At 42.0% G+C, this 19,991-nt stretch overlaps 1 protein-coding gene across 1 annotated transcript in view; it reads right to left on the bottom strand.

Moving 5' to 3' along the window:
• Window positions 1-3,301: 3,301 nt before the first annotated feature.
• LOC128136158 (ankycorbin-like) overlaps window positions 3,302-19,991 on the bottom strand; it is a 58,150-nt gene continuing 41,460 nt past the window's right edge. Inside the window, exons 6-15 of the mRNA XM_052775331.1 lie at window positions 14,065-14,243; window positions 13,340-13,368; window positions 12,270-12,356; window positions 11,550-11,636; window positions 10,804-10,864; window positions 10,352-10,470; window positions 7,720-9,243; window positions 6,778-6,927; window positions 5,129-5,194; window positions 3,302-4,870 (exon numbers count right to left, since the gene is read on the bottom strand). Coding sequence (XP_052631291.1) covers window positions 4,802-4,870; window positions 5,129-5,194; window positions 6,778-6,927; window positions 7,720-9,243; window positions 10,352-10,470; window positions 10,804-10,864; window positions 11,550-11,636; window positions 12,270-12,356; window positions 13,340-13,368; window positions 14,065-14,243 — 2,371 coding nt within the window. The 3' untranslated portion in view covers window positions 3,302-4,801. The remainder of the gene's footprint in view (window positions 4,871-5,128; window positions 5,195-6,777; window positions 6,928-7,719; window positions 9,244-10,351; window positions 10,471-10,803; window positions 10,865-11,549; window positions 11,637-12,269; window positions 12,357-13,339; window positions 13,369-14,064; window positions 14,244-19,991) is intronic.

Genomic DNA, 19,991 nt, shown 5'->3' with positions numbered 1-19,991 from the left:
GTCCTTATCTCAACCCTCGAGGTTCTGTTTTTGTTGTTTTTAGTTAGTGGAGACTAACAGTATATTATCGTGGGCTGAATGAAGTCACGCCACCGCTGAGCGCTGCTGTGCCAGATATGTTAGAACTTCAATATGAACTGGAATCAAAGGCAGCCAAATGGTATGCCACAATGGACATTGCTAATGCGTTTTTCTCAATCCCTCTGGCAGCAGAGTGTCGTCCACAATTTGCCTTTACTTGGAGGGGTGTCCAGTACACCTGGAATCGCCTGCCCCAGGGGTGGAAACACAGCCCCACTATTTGCCATGGACTGATCCAGGCTGCACTGGAAAAAGGTGAAGCTCCAGAACACCTGCAATACATTGATGACATCATCGTATGGGGCAACATGGCAGAAGAAGTTTTTGAGAAAGGGAAGAAAATAATCCAAATCCTTTTGAAGGCTGGTTTTGCCATAAAAGAAAGTAAGGTCAAGGGACCTGCACAGGAGATCCAGTTCTTAGGAGTAAAATGGCAAGACGGGCGTCGTCACATCCCTATGGATGTGATCAACAAAATAGCAGCTATGTCCCCACCGACTAATAAAAAGGAAACACAGGCTTTCTTAGGTGTTGTGGGCTTTTGGAGAATGCATATTCCAAATTACAGTCAAATTGTAAGTCCTCTCTACCAAGTTACCCGGAAAAAGAATGATTTTAAATGGGGGCCTGAACAACGACAAGCCTTTGAACAAATTAAGCGGGAGATATTGTTCATGCAGTAGCCCTTGGGCCAGTCTGGACAGGATAAGATGTTAAAAATGTGCTCTACACTGCAGCTGGAGAGAATGGCCCTACCTGGAGCCTCTGGCAGAAAGCACCTGGGGAGACCCAAGGCCGACCCCTGGGGTTTTGGAGTCAGGGATACAGAGGATCCGAGGCCCGCTATACTCCAACTGAAAAAGAGATATTGGCAGCATATGAAGGAGTTTGAGCTGCCTCAGAAGTGGTTGGTACTGAAACACAGCTCCTCTTAGCACCCCGACTGCCAGTGCTGGGCTGGATGTTCAAGGGAGGGTCTCCTCTACACATCAAGCAACTGATGCCACGTGGAGTAAGTGGGCCGCACTGATCACACAACGAGCTCGCATAGGAAACCCCAGTCACCCAGGAATTGTAGAAGTGATCATGGACTGGCCAGAAGGCAAAGATTTTGGAATGTCACCAGAGGAGGAGGTGACACATGCTGAAGAGGCCCCACTGTATAATAAACTGCCAGAAAATGAGAGGCAATATGCCCTGTTCACTGATGGGTCCTGTCACATTGTGGGAAAGCATCGGAGGTGGAAGGCTGCTGTATGGAGTCCTACACGACAAGTCACAGAAACTGCTGAAGGAGAAGGTGAATCAAGTCAGTTTGCAGAGCTGAAAGCCATCCAGCTGGCCTTAGACATTGCTGAAAGAGAGAAGTGGCCAGTGCTCTATCTCTATACTGACTCATGGATGGTGGCAAATGCCCTGTGGAGGTGGTTACAGCAATGGCAGAAGAGCAACTGGCAGCGCAGAGGTAAACCCATCTGGGCTGCCGCACTGTGGCAAGATATTGCTGTTCAGATAGAGAAGCTAGTGGTAAAAGTATGTCACGTAGATGCTCATGTACCCAAGAGTCGGGCCACTGAAGAACATCAAAACAACCAGCAGGTGGATCAGGCCACCAAGTGTCTCAGGTGGATTGGCAACATAAGGGTGAGCTATTTATGGCTCAGTGGGCCCATGATACTTCAGGCCATCAGGGAAGAGATGCAACATGTAGATGGGCTCGTGATCGAGGGGTGGACTTGACCATGGACACTATCGCACAGGTTATCCATGAATATGAAACATGTGCTGCAATTAAGCAAGCCAGGCGGCTAAAACCCCTGTGGTATGGAGGGCGATGGCTGAAATATAAACAGTGGGAGGCCTGGCAGATTGACTATATCACTCACACTCCCACAGACCCGCCGAGGCAAGTGCCATGTGCTTACAATGGTGGAAACAACCACTGGATGGCTGGAAACATATCCTGTGTCCCACGCCACTGCCCAGAACACTATCCTGGGCCTTGAAGAGAAAGTTTTATGGCGACACGGCACCCCAGAAAGAATCGAGTCGGACAACGGGACTCACTTCCGAAACAACCTCATAGACACCTGGGCCAAAGAGCATGGCATTGAGTGGGTATATCACATCCCTTATCACGCACCAGCCTCCGGAAAAATCGAACGATACAATGGACTGTTAAAGACTACATTGAGAGCAATGGGGGGGTGGAACTTTCAAACATTGGGATACACATTTAACAGAAGCCACCTGGTTAGTTAATACTAGAGGATCCGCCAATTGGGCTGGCCCCGCCCAACCAAGACTTCCACATACTGTAGAAGGGGATAAAGTCCCTGTAGTGCGCATGAGGAGTATGTTAGGGAAGACAGTCTGGATTAGTCCCCCCTCAAGCAGAGACAAACCCATCCAAGGGGTTGTTTTTGCTCAAGGACCTGGGTACACCTGGTGGGTGATGCAGAAGGATGGGGAAGTTCGATGTGTACCTCAGGGAGATTTGATTTTGGGAGAGAATAGCCAGTGAATTAGGCTGTATGATATTTAACTGCTAAATAACCTGCCAATGTATGTCATTGTATCTATAGTGTCTATATGCCATATCAAGGGTATTTCAGTAAGAATTACCCAAGTGACTGAAGGATGGACTTTGAAACTGAGCCAAGTACAACAGTGATAGAACTTGAACTGGTGCCCAGCGATTTCCTGAAGATCAACCTCTTCGACCTGCAGGCCAAGGGTGTGGGTTGCACCAAATACACCAGCCGCAAGCTCCAGAGGCAGCATGCAACACCTCGCACCATCTCTCCTATCCTGAAGGACTGTTACAACAGATGGAGCCCCAAAGTCATGGACTAAATAAAATTGATGGACACATTGGAGGGATGGCCCATCGACTAAGGGAATGCTATTTGTGTGTGTGTGTGTGTGGGGGGTGTCCATATACATATATGTATATAAGACAAGGAAAGTGGTGCTGATTAATTGGAAAAATGTAAGATCTGGGCATGATGTAGATGGTATAGAATAAGGGGTGGATAATGTCCTGGGTTCAGCTGGGATAGAGTTAATTTTTACAGGAACCTGGGAGGTCTGGGGGGGGCACAGCCGGGACAGCTGACCTGAACTAGCCAAGGAAGTATTCCATACCATGTGACATCATGCTCAGTATATAAATGGGTAGCGGGCTGGGGGGGTGCTTTCTCGACTTTCGGTGGGGGAAGTGGCGGAGCGTCGGGTTCCGGGTGGTGAGCAGTTGCACTGTGCATCACTCGTTGTGTATATTCTTTCATTAGTACCGTTGTTGTTGTTGTAACTTCTTTTTTTGTGTTGTCCCAGTAAATTGTCCTTATCTCAACCCTCGAGGTTCCGTTTTTGTTGTTTTTTTTTTTTCTCTTCTCCTTTCTGATTCTCCTCCCTATCCCACCGGAGGGGGGGCGGGAGGAGTGAGCGAGCAGCTGCGTGGTCCTTTGTTACCAGCTGGGCTGAAACCACAACAAACATGTAGAAACTTTTGATACCTTTTGCTGTTCTCTACCTATCATTTCTACATTTGCTGAAACAGCAGGCTGAATTTCATTGTACACTTTGCTGCTCTGGACCACACTGACAGACTGGTCTATTATTCCATACATATCTTTTTCATACTGAAAACGCTTCACTATGCTTCACTATTACTGGGGGGTATAAAAAGAAACTCTCTAAAGCATGATTACCTAAAAATATTTGTTAATAAGCTTAATGCAACATTATATAGAAAAAATGGTTTAGTTACCAAAAAAAATCCTTAGAGGGCCAATAAAAATATACTGAAGAGAAGTTCTTTACAAAAGTGAGGTTAGGAAGTATGAGGCATTGACATTCACTGTAAACATCCTGTGTTCACTAGAATCCCTTTTCTAAAGTATATGTTCTTCTGGTTTTGTTCCTGAGCTTCATGGCCAACACTTGCATAGATAGCTAAACCTATCATAAAGGGTTGTTTATACAGATCTTTCTGTACTGCTTTTTACAGAACTTCAATAAACTAATGATTTTACCTTTTGAAATAGTTTCATCCCACTATCAGGCAGTTTAAGGAAACTATGAAGCATGGTATGATTTTTGTGTACTCAGTGCATTGGATGGGTTGGGACAGCTACCTTACGGTGTGTTAGTCTTAAATATTACATTAAGAAGTGTAGCTGTTTGATGTTCTGGCTCACCATAAATATCTACTTCTGCTCACTGCTGCAAGGCTCACTTCTGCTCTGCCAAAGACCGCATATGGCAAAATGTCAGGAATCTGAGTGCTACAACATCAAGCAACTAAATTACTCCCCAGTAACAAGATGCAGCTTATAAACAGTACAGAAGACCTTATGGAGAATTTCACCTTTACCCAAGCAACATGAGTGGTTTCCTCCAGATTAACCTCCCTCTATTTGAGGAAACCAGAAAGTACTTTCAGGGTAAACATGACATGGAGTGGCCTAAGTAAAAAGTCTGAAGAATATACTTGCATTTTGGATATGAAAAGTAAGCATGTGTTTAGTTACTGCACACACAAATGCACATGGGAAGTGGTAGAGACAGACAAACAAATCCTCCTCACAAACAGCACAATAACACAAAAGCAGCAAATTGCCGATTTTAAATCTTATGTTAAGGCAAATCTAGATAAACACCCATAACAGGATTAATAAAAATGGGGAGTTTTCCTTGGCTTTTTTCTTTACTTTTTCTATGATTGGCTTTTACACATCAATAAAATTTGTTTAAGCACTTTCTGGACATCTTCATCCATTTGACCCTAGACAAGGGGAGAAAGAAAAAAAGATGATTGAATTCAAGCATCTCTCTACTCCTTAAGAAGATTTACAAACTATTTTTGAGGTATAGTAATTACATGAGTTTCCCAAAAGGAAGCAGTGTTAAATTTGTGCTTAAACAGTCATACCTTTTGGGTAGGATGTCTTAGATAAAACATGCAAAATTCTTACTAGATCTGCAGAAGAAACATCTTTCATTAAAATACTAACACTCTGTAACTGACAATATGCAACCATACCTGCACAGCATAGAGAAGATGCATCCTGTAAACTGAGACAATTTCCTGATGTTGTTTCTTTGTTTCCTAGAAAATAGTTAAGCAGAAAGTCATGGAGCATTCAGAACTGCTGAATTCAGAACTCTCCAACTAGATTTAGGGAACTCTGGGGAATTACAAACCATAGTCTTGTACATGCATGGAAAACCAGCTCAGACAGTACTGTGCCACTAGCCATTCAAAACATAATTTGCTTGGAAGTGTAGTCCACAGAAATACTGTAATTCTACCCATCCCAGTAAAAAAGCTGGTGAGATGACATAAGTTGTAAAAAGCACTGAGCTGCAAAGATGTGGAATGAGCACATACTCTACTTCTGAGCTTATCAGCAACCATAACTGAGGAAAGCCAACAATATTCTGACAAATCAACCCTCAACTGCAACTGAGCTCTTCCCTGATGTCAGTGACCCATCTGTCAGCTAATGTCTTCACAGGGAAGAAGAGGTGCTTACAAAGGTCTTAACCCATGAAATCCTCAGCTAATTACTATACATTCAAACAAGGAAAGCCAACCTCCTTTTTCATGATCACAGACTGCCACATCCCAGAAGCCATCTTTCCAAATAAACATGAAGCTGTTAGGAAAGCTAGCCTACAGGAAGGAAAGAATGCTTCTGTCCTGTTTTAAATCCTACCTGCTTTCCTAATGTGTTGCATATCTTTGCACCTTACACTACGTTGCTGGTCCTTGAGCAGTGGGAGATGAAGGTTCCTTTTGGACTTGGTAGACTGGGATAATAAACAGCCATAGGCCTTTACACTGCTAGGACACAGTGTTTAACTGTCTGCTTATTTATTTCTCCCCACTGCAAGGGAATTTTCCTGGCTCATATACATATTGACTCTTCTGTCTGTCTGCTGGGGAGGGTAGGAAAGTAGACACCAGGTAAGCCATTAAGGCTGGGAATTTTCTTTTCAGAGTTACTCTAGAGCTCTCAAAGGCCTCTGGTGGACAGTACCTTCTTTTCACCCTCTGCAGTGAATTAAAATGCTCTTTTGGACAGGCAAGCTCTTGGAAACGGCAATTATGGCTCAATCCAGCTTAGAAGACTGGACCTTTCATGCACAAACAAGTACAATCTTAAAAATCTTTAAGCACTTCAGAATTTCAGAGAATAAACTGTGCTCCCTATAAACACATGGACTTGCTTGATTTGAAACTTCATGCCTTCAGTGACTATTTTCTTCCAAAAAGTCAAACTTATTTTAGCTTAAAAAAAACCAAAAAGACTTCAGCTGATGAATCAATCCACATGTTCCTGAGAAAACACACAAATCCACTGCACACTGTCCATATTTTTCACAAATCAGGGTCTCAGCAGCAGGTCTGGCCACTACATTCCACTACAAGTACAGGAACTTTGCTCCACTATTGATCTGAGGAAATATATTGGGGAAAACAGCTTTCTTCAGTTAGGCTATTTCTGAGTAGCAATTTGTGACTTGCAGATTCCTAAATGTTTCAGACCATTACAGAATTTCTGGATGAAAATTCCTTTTCTTGTACTCATTGAGTGTGCTCCATTTTAAATAAGGCACAGTCAAGAATGGCACACACATCTTAGGAGAACTGGGAATAATGGTGGGTTTATGAATTATCACACTTACAGTCAGTTGGTTTTGCAACTGCTTCACTTGTTGTTGTAATACCTCCAGCTGCTGGCTTTGTCTTTTGGGGGCACTGGTTAAGTAGGAAAGCTGAGAAAGGCTGTTCAATGCTTCTTTTAATTTGCTAACTTCCTTGGACATTTCATTGATCTAGGGAGGCAAAAAATAGGTTTTTATGAAAAGCTACAAGGTATACTGTATACTCGTGGGTCTCATCTTGGCGGTATTTGTGACTTAAATTTAAGAATTGGGGAAAAACAAGATGTAAACTCAATGGACAGAGACATCATGTAAGCAAAAGGTTACAGTGCTTCTCTGTCCCCCCTCCTAGCCCAGTCAATTCAAAATGCATTCTTTGTTCTGAAAGCCAGCAATATTTACAAACAAGGATTGCATTTACCACCTTTAGAGACACTGCTGCTGAACACAAGACAGAAACATACCAAACATAGGCCAGCTATTCACAGCCAGCAAAATACATAGCTTTTTATAAAGAAATTTGTAGTGACAGATATGGTAGTTGCAGAGTAAACATAGTCAAGTCATGCTGAGGTTGAGATGATATAGTAAACTCAGAATAGTGAATTTTTGTTCCTTTTTGATATTTTGTTTTTGTCTCCTTTGGAATCTCTTCCTGCTGTAAATCTCACTTCTTTGACTTCAGTTGCCTGAATAGTGTGAACCCAACCTAAGCAGAACTTAAAATAGGTAAATTGAAAGATCATGCATATCTCCACAGAGGAGGAAAACCAACTGTAAAGTTAAACATATTGAAAACTTCTTTGACTTTGATATCTGAATTTTTAGATGGGCAAATGCACTCAGAAGTTACTCCACTCTGTGACACTTGACACATCGTCTATTAGGTCACCCATGCACCATCCAACATGTTTTGCAGTCTGAACTCATGTACTACCCCCTCCACTGTAGTGAGTCACTAACCTTTTTATCTTTATCCTCTTCTAGTTTTGATGAGCTTTCAGAATATCTTTTCATTTCAAGATCATCTTGAGCCTGATGGTACTTTTGGTGGTGAAGACCAGTCACCTCCCGTTCCTTTGCTTCAAGCAGAGTATGCATACCTTCTTTCTCTTCTTTCAAGTGCAAAACTTCATTTCTCAGTTGCATAGCATCTAAGGACACGTTTTCCTTCTCTTTGATTACATCCTTCAGTTTGGATGACAAAACACTAACTTCACCCTCTAATGATAACTGGAGCTTTTCATATGTAGCCTTGGGTACCATTGCTTCATTAATTGCAGCTTTTTCTTCCAGTAATTCCTTCTGTAGGTTTCTTACTTCACTTTCCTTGTTGGTAAGCAGTCCTTTGAGTTCATTTATTTCTTCCTCCATTTCCTTTACAGTATTTCTGAGTGCATTCATCACCTGATGGTGTTCAGTAATTGGCAGAGAGTTTTGTTTCTGAGTGTCTAACAGTTGCTTTAGTTCTTCTGCTTCATCTAATACTTTTGTGTACTGGGATTTCATTTCTGATAACTCATTCTCTGCTTTGTATTTCAAAGAATTTGTTACCTGCATCAGTTTTTCATGTTCATCTCTAGGAATGTAGTCCAAAGCTATATCATCTAGAGTTTTTCTCTTCCTATAGTCTTCAAGTTCTGTTTGTGCTTCTTTGTACAACTGAGACAATTCATTAAGTTGTCTGTTGAGCTCATCTATCATTCTGTGCATTGTATCTTTCATTTCTCCAGCTTCAGCATTAGATTCCAACTGTGTCTGATTTGTCAGCTTGTCCTGTAGCCTTTTAATTTCCTTTTGCCCTTCTTTGTACCTCTTAATCAACAATGCTTTCTCTTGATTAATGTTATCAATAACTGAACAATATGAATTCTTTATTTCCTCACACTCCACAGACAATTTGCTTGCCACATTCTGCTCTCTTTCTTCAAACTTTTTCTGTAGCACTCTCACTTTATCTTTTTGTCTTTCACTTTCCTCCAATGCTCTCTTCAATTCTTGCTTAAGCATTTCAACTTCTTCACATGTAACCGTCAACCTACTCAGCTCAGAACTGTTTTCTTCACTTTCAGAGGAAACAAGACCCAGCTTCATTTGCCTTTGTACATTCAAAACCTCTCTCACAGCTTCCTCATACCTGTTTTGAGTTTCTTGGAACTTCAGGTTAAGACCAGAACCATTTTCTGAAATGTCTGTGCTATTTAAATGATCTGTTTCTGGGACTCTAGACTGGACCTGAGCTTCTATGTGCTTTCTTTTGGCTTCAGAATTCTCTAATTTCCTCTGCACATCCTTTAAGTCTTCCTGGAGGTACTTCATTTTTACTTCACTGGGGCTTGCCAACTTTTCTTGAATTTGGATGGCATTTAATGTAGACTTCAGCTCCTGAGCTGAGAACTCACTTTGTCTATCTGCTGTTTGATCAAACTCTGTTTGGGTTGAATGATAAGATTCTATGGTTGTATCCACTTCTTTAGGTGTTCTTTCCTGTGCAAAAAGAAACCCGAACAATTGCACAATAAAAAGAAGTACATGATTATATTTTTTAGAATAGAGTAAGCAAGGAAATTTTGCCACATCCTACAGAGACAATTAAAGCACCATGGAAGAAAGTTTTTAGAAAAATTCAAAACCCAGCTGCTCCCATTTAGTCATCTACAGCAAGAGAAGGCAGTAAGTGCCAAGCTCCTCTGAAAGTCTAGGCTGATCTCCATAAGCTAATAATCAAAGCTATTGTCATGGTTTAACCCCAGCCAGCAACTAAGAACCACACAGCCGCTCACTCACCCCCCCCCCCCCCCAGTGGGATGGGGGAGAGAATCAGAAAAAAAAGTAAAACTCGTGGGTTGAGATAAGAACAGTTTAATAGAACAGAAAGGAAGAAACTAATAATGATAATGATAACACTAATCAAATGACAATAGTAATAATAAAAGGATTGGAATGTACAAAACAAGTGATGCACAATACAATTGCTCACCACTCACTGACCGATGCCCAGTTAGTTCCCAAGCAGCGATCCCCCCAGGCCAACTCCCCCCAGTTTATATACTAGGCATGATGTCACAGGGTATGGAATACCCCGTTGGCCAGCTTGGGTCAGCTGTCCTGGCTGTGTCCCCTCCCAACTTCTTGTGCCCCTCCAGCTTTCTCGCTGGCTGGGCATGAGAAGCTAAAAAATCCTTGACTGACTTAGTCTAAACATTACTTAGCAACAACTGAAAACATCAGTGTGTTATCAACATTCTTCTCATGCTGAACCCAAAACATAGCACTATACCAGCTACTAGAAAGACAATTAACTCTATCCCAGCCAAAACCAGGACAGCTATGTAAATTAAAATTCTGCTAATACAACTGTTAGCAAGATCTTTTAGAATGTGCTTATCATAATAAACAAAGTTATTCAGTAATTTATTGGAAAATTGAGAAGATCAAAACACTGTTTTAATCCTTTGGGGCTGAGTGTTTCCATGATCTTACCACCAACAAGTTCGTTAAATCATCTTCACAGCACATCTCTCTAAAATGGTAAGCAGCTCTTTGTTCTGCTAGCAGATTAACAGAGCGCTAGAACAGCACAAAAATATGCCACCTGTAATTTGTCCTGTAGTTCCTTATTGTGCAATGTCAAAGAAGTGATTTTTGCTTTCATCAACAGAAGTAGATCTTGCTGGTCAGCTTCAGAACTCACATCCAGTAAACTATCAGCACCTTTGGAGAAAAAAAAAGATTCAAAAGCTTTCAAAAAGCTGAACTGCTAGCTAGTTAGTTATTCTAACCTTTCAAATTAAACAGTTTGTTCCCATGACCACTAAGCGTAGTGAGCAAGTGAACTGTTCCTAGAAACTGTTTCCCAAAAAATGTGTTAGATCACCCAATAGAAGCAGGAGGTTTTGGTGGGGAGCCGCTAGTGAAATTACAGAACATTACTGCCAATACTTATTGTGTCTCACATTCTAAGCAGAAAGGCACAGATTTCAACATTTCACACCACCTAAAACACCTAACCAAATATGAAAATAAGGATTAAGTGTTATTGTATACCTGGTGTGCTGTCACTCAGTCTGTCTTTATTATTTCGATGCAAGGAGCTGAATTCTTCCTGCTGAGACACCAAAAGAAAACACTTTCACAGAAAGTGGATGTAAAGTTGGACAGTTCACCAAAGAGAAGTATAGATCTTGCCGAATAAAGCCTGGCAAAGTGGGTTTCTTTTATTTCTGGGGTCTTGTTTAATTGCAGCATGTGGCCAGTATTTCAAAGTCCACTAAAGGCATTCAAGTTCCATTGCCCAATTCTCATTAAATGTTAATGAAACATGGGCAACTATCTCATAGATAGTTTGGAAGGCTGCAGCCCCTGTGATAAATAATTGCAATATATTGTGATGTTTAAAAAAAAAAAAAATCTTCATTACCATAAGGTAAAGATCAGACAGAACACACACGCACACATTTCCCTGATGTATTTGGTGAAAGGGGCTCTACTTTTTGCATTGCACAATGCCATGCACTTCACTGGTATTAGGTAATGAGCTCTCACAGCATTAATACTTTCATAACCATATTCCTAAATACTTACTAATTTATGACTAATTCTATTTACATATTCAGTAAACATTAAAGAAATCCACACTTGCTTTATAAATTACATTGAAACAGATTTGGATTCCTTTCTGTTCCTAAAACTCAGCTAATTAATTCACAGGAGACTCTGCAGTCAGCAAACTAGATTATTAAGGTATTGTACTTTCCTTCCCTAAGCTTAATAAGAACAGAAAACTTTGATACCTCGCACACTTGGTCAGCAAAGAAAGCCTGCCCTTTTCCATTCATGGGAGTTGAAGTTGATGAGTATGGAGAAGACAAATCACTAAGCTGTAAAAGACTTTATATAAATATGTATGTATACATACAACTACCTCTCTAACATGTGCCCATATATACACACACATAAAAGAGTACTTTTCCCTGCACTAACACAAGTCACAACTCTAGGTTAGTTTCAAAGAGCAGATCTAATTCTTCAGTGCTCTTCTGAGTCAGTATTGCATATGCAGTATAGCTGCTATACAGGTAATGTTCCTGTTTAACATTAAATCTAACTGTTAAACTGCATTTTTACACTATATAAATCTATTTAAGTATTTTACTTTCATATGTATATATGCATATAATAATGTGTACATATATATGTATATTTAAAATATACATAATCATTTACTTATGGAAGTTGGCAAAACCAGGAAACCTTCAACTTTAGATGGAAAAAGCAATTGTACAGTAAAACTTGTACAGTTGTATCTTAGATCATGCTATATGTCAAGCAATTTTCTTAGTTAACCTAACCAACGTATGCTTTCATGGTGTCATCCTAATGTCAGGAAAAGCACTCACGGTAAGACAGGCATATAAAATAACAGTGATAGAGCAAATCCAGCCCACATCATTAACATTGCTCAAAATGCTTTTCACCCCCTAAAAGCATCTCAAAATTGATGTTTTCTTTACCTTAATAGGACTGATAGGAGGAGGTGGGGCTTTGCGTTTTTTTGGAGTTACACTTCTTTCTGAACTTAATTTAGAGCCTTGATCATGCTGAAAGTTTCACCAGCCAGAAAAGGTAGGTTTGTTAGTTTGGTTAGTAAAGTCCAAGCAAGTTGTTTTATGAAAAAAAAACAACCAAAACCCCACATTAATATCAACTTTAGCAGCTCATGCAGTGCCTTATCTTTTTTTTTTCCCTATGCAAAGACTACATCTCTATTAACACAAAGATATTAAACATGCCTGACAATAAGAATCTGCCCCCTTGTAATCTATGCTTCAGTGAAAACAAACAAGATTTAGTGAAAAAGCAGAAGCTGACAATAGGTTTAGCACTAGTGATCTTAAATACTTCCATTCATACATAGTCCAGTCATGTAATTCTTAATGGCTACCATCTTTCCTCTCCATCAGCTTCTGCCTGAGCTCCCTGAAAAACCCACCTCTCCACTCAGAGAAGGAATGAACCAATGCATTGCACCCTCATCCACTTTCCAGCCACCAGCAGGTCTACAAGATACTTGCACTCCAAGATATCATGATACTAAATAAAAAAGTGTAAAAAACTTATTTAATTGCCTAAACCTGCTGAGATTCTCACAGGTGGGGGTCTCCAGTAAGATGTAACCGGGTATAACCTTTAATTATGTGTTTTGGAAACAGAGAACCTTTCTAGATCATCTTCTCTACAGTTTGAAGAGGTAGGGAGTCCAAGAGCCAAGATCCTGCATTACACACGAGAAAAGTGGAGTATCTTCCCGGCACACGTGTGCGCATACACACACACACATCCTCCCTTCCTTTTCTCACTGAGGGTGCTGGCTGCTATTACAGAGAAAAGTTAAGTCTAAAAGTGATGTTCCTGAAGCACATTTCTTAAATAAGCAACAAAAACCTTTCACGTTACAGAGTAGTCAATGGCAGCGCATCTCACAGTGACATTTACTAGTGCTTCTAGTCATGTCAATTACTGTTTTTTCTTAAGTTACAAGCCTATATAGCCCAAGTATTTTTAAAACCAAAAGGACAAATACCTGCTTTGCTTTTGTTGGTGACTTTGTATCTGTGAAGCAGAAAAGAAGTGGAATTAAGAACAGCTATCAAAGAAAAAGTTATTTGCCATTCCTAACTCATCTCTCAGCTCTACTTCCCACACCATAAATGCTTTGTTTGGTTTTTTAATTCCTGTCTGAAATCTGAGAAATATACTTTAATTTCCAAATTCGATTTGAACCAAATCCTTTCTCTGGTGCTTTTTGTGTTTCATATTGAGATAAAATTTGAAGGATTGTGACAATTCTTATTCTACTACAGTCTCGCACCATTCTTGCACATTAGCTTCCTACTTTAGAAATCCGTCTTAGTTTGACCATAAAGTCCACTGTCTGCATTAGTTCCTTCTCCAGTCCCTCTACTGAGGAGCTATATGTTCCACTTACTTACTTACTCTTTCACATAATAAAGGAGGATCTATTCCAAATTGTATGCAAGACTTCACAATGCTGCTACATCAGCTTACCTTTTCTTTCTCCAAAACACCTCTTTTTGCCCTGCTCAGTGCTTTATCCCATGCTAAATATTACCTACCATCTATGGCAAAGACCACATTTTCCTGCTTTTGGGAAGCCTCAGCCAGAACATCTTGAAGACGGCTTTTGAAAATTTTCAGGCTACCTTATGGAGTAAATTTGTTCATTGCTAAACATACATGTAGCCAATTCAAGAAGTGACAAACTGCAGATCAGCATCTCTTACATACCCATATCCTGAGATAACTTTGATGATAGGAGATTCTGGATCCCTGTATTCTCGGAGAGCTTGGAGTAATGCAGGGCATTCTGTTCAAAGACATCTACTAAACTGACATCTGCACCTTTCCTAAGGAAGGCTTCCACCATGTTAAGGCTACCAGCTTGACAAGCCATCATCAAAGCAGTTCTGGACAAAACAAACGCAGAGTAAGTGTCAAGACTGTACTCTTTAAGCAGCAGCTCATTTTTTCAGGAAAAAAATGTGACAGTTATTGTGCAATAAAGTCCAAGATTTTATCAACATGTATATTGAGACATACATGTAACTGTTGTTTCTCCTTACAAACACCTGCCTGCCCCTCCCCCTCTTCCCCATACTCCCCAGCTGGACCTTCTTCAAAGATCTGGCTTGCTTTGCACACATCTCCAAACATTTCTAAAAATGGGTTCCTGAGGTTAAGAGGAGAGTCATAGATAGAAATAGCTGCAGGATTAAGTCAGACTATCAAATCTTACTGCCACACTCCAATTACAGCTCTGCAAGTGGTGGTACAACAAAGGAAACTTCGTGGTTGGTGTCTACTACAGGCCACCCGATCAAGAAGAGGAGGTTGATGAAGAGTTCTTTCTTCAACTGCAGTAAGCATCACGCTCGCAGGCCCTGATCCTGATAGGGGACTTCAACCACCCAGACATCTGCTGGAAAAGCAGCACAGTGAACTGCAAGCAGTCCAGGAAACTACTGGAGTGCATTGAGGACAACTTCCTAGTACAGGTGATGAAGAGCCCAACCAGAGGAGAGGCACTGCTGGACCTGTTGCTCACTAATCATAGAATCATTTAGGTTGGAAAAGACCTTCAAGATCATCGAGTCCAACCATCAACCATGCCCACTAAACCATGTTCTGGAGTACCTTGTCTACACGCTTTTTTGAATACCTCCAGGGATGGTGACACCACCACTTCCCTGGGCAGCCTGTTCCAATGCCTGACAACCCTCTCAGTAAAAAAATTTTTCCTAATATCCAACCTAAACCTCCCTTGCTGCAACTTGATGCCATTTCCTCCCGTCCTATCTCCAGCCACCTGACAGAAGAAACCAGCACCCACCTCACTACAACCCCCTTTCAGGTAGTTGTAGAGAGCGATAAGGTCTCCCCTCAGCCTCCTCTTCTCTAGACTAAACATCCCCACTTCCCTCAGCCGCTCCTCATAAGACTTGTGCTCCAGGCCCCTCACCAGCTTTGTTGCCCTTCTCTGGACATGCTCCAACACCTCAATGTCTTTCCTGTAGTGAGGGGCCCAAAACTGAACACAGTACTCAAGGTGCGGCCTCACCAGGGCCAAATACAGGGGAACAATCACCTCCCTGCTCCTGCTGGCCACACTTTTTCTGATACAGAAGAACTTATCGGAGAGGTCAAGACTGGAGGTAGCCTGGGCTGCAGTGATCATGCCCTGGTAGAATTCTCAATCTTGAGGGGTACAAGATGGGTAAAAAGTAGAGCCAGGACCCTAAACCTCAGAAAGGCAAACTTTTGGCTGTTTAGAGTGCTAGTGCGTGGGTTCCCTTGGGAAACTGCCCTCAGAGGCAAAGAAGCAAATGAGAGCTGGGAGATATTTAAAGACATTTTTCTTAGGGTGCAAGAGCTCTCAATCCTGATGTGCAAGAAGTCGGGCAGAGGAGGCAGGAGGCCAGCTTGGCTAAGTCAAGACCTCTTAGTCAAACTAAAACACAAAACCAAAATGCATAGGCAGTGGAGGCAGGGATATACATCCTGGGGAGATTAAAGGGATATGGCCCGAGAGCACAGGGAGGGGATCAGGAAAGCCAAGGCACAGCTGGAGCTGAACTTGGCTAGGGACATAAAAAAAATAACAAGAAAGGTTTCTTCAGGACAACAAAGGAAGATGAAAGAAACTGTACCCCCCCGATGAGCAAAACAGGAGACCTGGCTACATCTGACATGGACAAGGCTGAGGTATTCAACGACATTTTTGCCTCAGTCTTCACCGGCAAGTGCTCTAGCCACACCACCCAATTCACAGAATCCAAAGGCAAGGACTGGGAGAATGAAGTACTGCCTGCTGTAGGAGAAGATCAGGTTCGAGACCATCTAAGGAACCTGAAGGTGCACAAGTCCATGGGACCTGATGAGATGCATCTGAGGGTCCTGAGGGAACTGGCAGATGAAGTTGCTAAGCCACTATCCATCATATTTGAAAAGTCATGGCAGACTGGTTGTCCTGGTTTTGGCTGGGATAGTTAATTTTCTTCCTAGTAGCTGGTACAGTGCTATGTTTTTGAGTTAGGTATGAGAAGAATGTTGATAACACACTGATGTTTTCAGTTGTTGCCAAGTAGTGTTTCCACTAAGTCAAGGATTTTTCAGCTTCTCATGCCCAGCCAGCGAGAAAGCTGGAGGGGCACAAGAAGTTGGGAGGGGACACAGCCAGGACAGCTGACCCAAGCTGGCCAACGGGGTATTCCATACCCTGTGACATCATGCCTAGTATATAAACTGGGGGGAGTTGGCCTGGGGGGATCGCTGCTTGGGAACTAACTGGGCATCGGTCAGTGAGTGGTGAGCAATTGTATTGTGCATAACTTGTTTTGTATATTCCAATCCTTTTATTATTACTATTGTCATTTGATTAGTGTTATCATTATCATTATTAGTTTCTTCCTTTCTGTTCTATTAAACTGTTCTTATCTCAACCCATGAGTTTTACTTTTTTTTCCGATTCTCTCCCCCATCCCACTGGGTGTGGGGGGGGAGTGAGTGAGTGGCTGCATGGTGGTTAGTTGCTGCCTGGGGTTAAACCACAACACTGGTGAAGTTCCCGGTGACTGGAAAAGGGGAAACATAACCCCCATTTTTAAAAAGGGAAAAAAGGAAGACCTGGGGAACTACAGGCTGGTCAGTCTCACCTCTGTGCCCAGCAAGATCGTGGAGCAGGTCTTCCTGGAAACTATGCTAAGGGACATGGAGAACAGAGAGGTGATTGGAGACAGCCAACAAGGCTTCACTAAGGGCAAATCATGCCTGACAAATTTGGTGGCCTTCTACAACAGGGTTACAGCATTGGTGGATAAGGGAAGAGCAACTGACGTCATCTACCTGGATACGCGTAAAACATTTGATACTGTCTTGCACAACATCCTTGTCTCTGAAATGGAGAGACATGGATTTGATGGGTGGACCACTCAGTGGATAAGGAATTGGCTGGATGGTCGCACTCAAAGAGTTGTGGTCAATGGCTCGATGTCTGGGTGGAGACCAGTGGCAAGTGGGGTCCCTTAGGGTCCATATTGTGACCAGTATTATTTAACATCTTTGTTGGGGACACGGACAGTGGGATTGAGTGCACCCTCAGCAAGTTTGCCAATGACACCAAGTTGAGTGGTGCAGTTGATTCGCTGGAGGGAAGGGATGCCATCCAGAGGGACCTTGACAGGCTTGAGAGGTAGGCCCAAGCGAACTTCATGAAGTTTAACAAGGCCAAGTGTAAAGTCCTGCACCTGTGTCGGGATAATCCCAAACATGGATACAGGCTGGGCGATGAGTGGATTGAGAACAGCAATGAGGGGAAAGACTTGGGGGTACTGGTGGATGAAAAACTGAATATGAGCTGGTAATGTGCACTAGCAGCCCAGAAAGGCAATCGCATCCTGGGCTGCATCAAAAGAAGTGTGGCCAGGAGGTCGAGGGAGGTGATTCTCCCCCTGTACTCTGCTCTCGTGAGACCCCACCTGGAGTACTGTGTTCAGCTCTGGGGCCCCCAGCATAAGAAAGACATGGACCTGTTGGAGCAAGTCCAGAGAAGGACCATGAAGATGATCAGGAGGCTGGAGCACCTCCTGTATGAGGACAGGCTGAGAGAGTTGGGGTTCTTTAGCCTAGAGAACAGACGGCTCCAGGGTGACCTTAGTGCAGCCTTCCAGTACTTAAAGGGAGCCTACAGGAACGATGGGGAGGGACTCTTTATCAGGGAGTATAGTGATAGGATGAGGGGTAATGGCTTTAAACTGAAAGAGGGTAGATTTAGATTAGATATTAGGAAGAAATTGTTTATTGTGACGGTGGTGAGACACTGGAACAGGTTGCCCAGAGAGTTTGTGGATGCCCCATCCCTGGAAGTGTTCAAGGCCAGCTTGGATGAGACTTTGAGCAACCTGGTCTAGTGGAAGGTATCCCTGCCCATGGCGGGGGGGGGGGGTTGGAACTAGATGATCTTTACAGTCCCTTCCAACCCAAACCATTCTATGATTCTATGATTTCATTGCTGCTGTCCTTCACATGTTGCTTTTAAGACAAAATAGACAAACAGATTTCAACCAAAAATCCAAATAAATCTCAAAGCTCCTCAGTGAAACTGAGAGATTGGTTTGACCTCAAATCCTGAGCCACTCAGTTTAAAAAAAAAAAAAAGTTCATTTCAGCACAATCAATTCCCTCTCCAACACAGGGCATCTAGACAGTGCCAGATCCTAGAGTAAGGGTAACATTCAGAAGTAGCACTTTCCTAACAGGTTGTATCTGTTCTTCCTCAATGAATTGAAGGGATCATAAGAGATGTACAGAATAATAACACACACAGAGAAAACCCCACCTTTCAAGCATGCTCTAATATTACTTTCCTGCTTGGGCATAATTCTCCCTTATCAACATGAAAACATACCTAATAGGTTGGACAAGTTCACTGGCAAACATTCCTCAGTGCAGACACGAAACTAAAACGTTACTACACTGACAATATTTACTAGATATTAAGACAATCATGATTCAAAGAAACTAACTCAATAGTTTGATTAACTATTAAGTAGGTATTCTTTATTGGCAGCGCTGGATGCACGGGGGATCGCTCCACCTATTGTGCACACCGTTGGGCCTAATTGTGCAGGTTAAGTACATGTTCTACATACATATTCACTAGATTTCCGAGAAATGTTATACATATTCATTAGTTTTCTGGGAAACTATTAGCATATGCAAATGTCCTTTACGTAGGCGCATTGAAAGTCTCTGGTGGTCTTCAGGAGTCCTCTGGTGGTCTTCCATAGTCTTCCTCACTTGTCCGCTATTTGACCCTCCTCAGGTGATTCTGCACAGTATGGTCCTTTACATGTTTTGATACCTCAGTGCTTGTTAGTGCTCCTATTATCTAAGTTTTCATTAGTAGTTTAGAACCATATGGCTAGTTTAAGCTAAATTATCTACAAGGACGAGAACAAAGGCAGGAGTTGTTATCTTTTCCGGCCCTATCTATTCAAGCAAGGCCTCTACTTGTGCCTTCTTAACAAGATCGTAAGTTCATCAAACATTTAATTAAGTTTTGTGATCGCTCATGGTTCCTTCTTGCTCATCACTCCCAAGTGCCAGTCTCTGACAGGCTTAATCCTTGACAAACACCAGTCCTTGGTATGTAAAGTTACAGAGAGACAATCATTAAGCAATAAGCAGTTCGTTCTCTATATCAACCCCCCCTTTTCTTTAAACCTTTGCAAATTCTTTTGCAACTATAGGATTCCACTACTTCCGAGAGACCGTGTAAAGTATTTTCCGGTTTCTACTTGATGTCTGATTTTATTTCGTTTCCAACTTTCGTAATTTTCTACCGTGCTCTGACAACACCACACAAAACACTTAAGCATAATGCAGACCATCATTCCTAAAGTCATTAAAATTATAACCACAATAAAAATTTGCTTTAGCCATCCAAAATTTGGCAGCCAGGATGTTAGTTTGTCCCACAGTTCTTTAAATCCCCATGAGAGGTCATCCTTTGTTATCTCATGTAAAATTTTGGTCTGTTTCCAAATTTCTTCTAAGTCGGTGGAGATTCTTCCACTTTGATCTATATACATGCAACAACTCGTATTTATAACTGTGCATACTCCACCCTGAGAGGTCAATAATAGATCTAATGCCAT

This window comes from Harpia harpyja, chromosome W (genome assembly GCF_026419915.1).
Source record: "Harpia harpyja isolate bHarHar1 chromosome W, bHarHar1 primary haplotype, whole genome shotgun sequence".
NCBI lineage: Eukaryota > Metazoa > Chordata > Aves > Accipitriformes > Accipitridae > Harpia > Harpia harpyja.
This window is presented reverse-complemented; position numbering and strand designations above follow the sequence as displayed.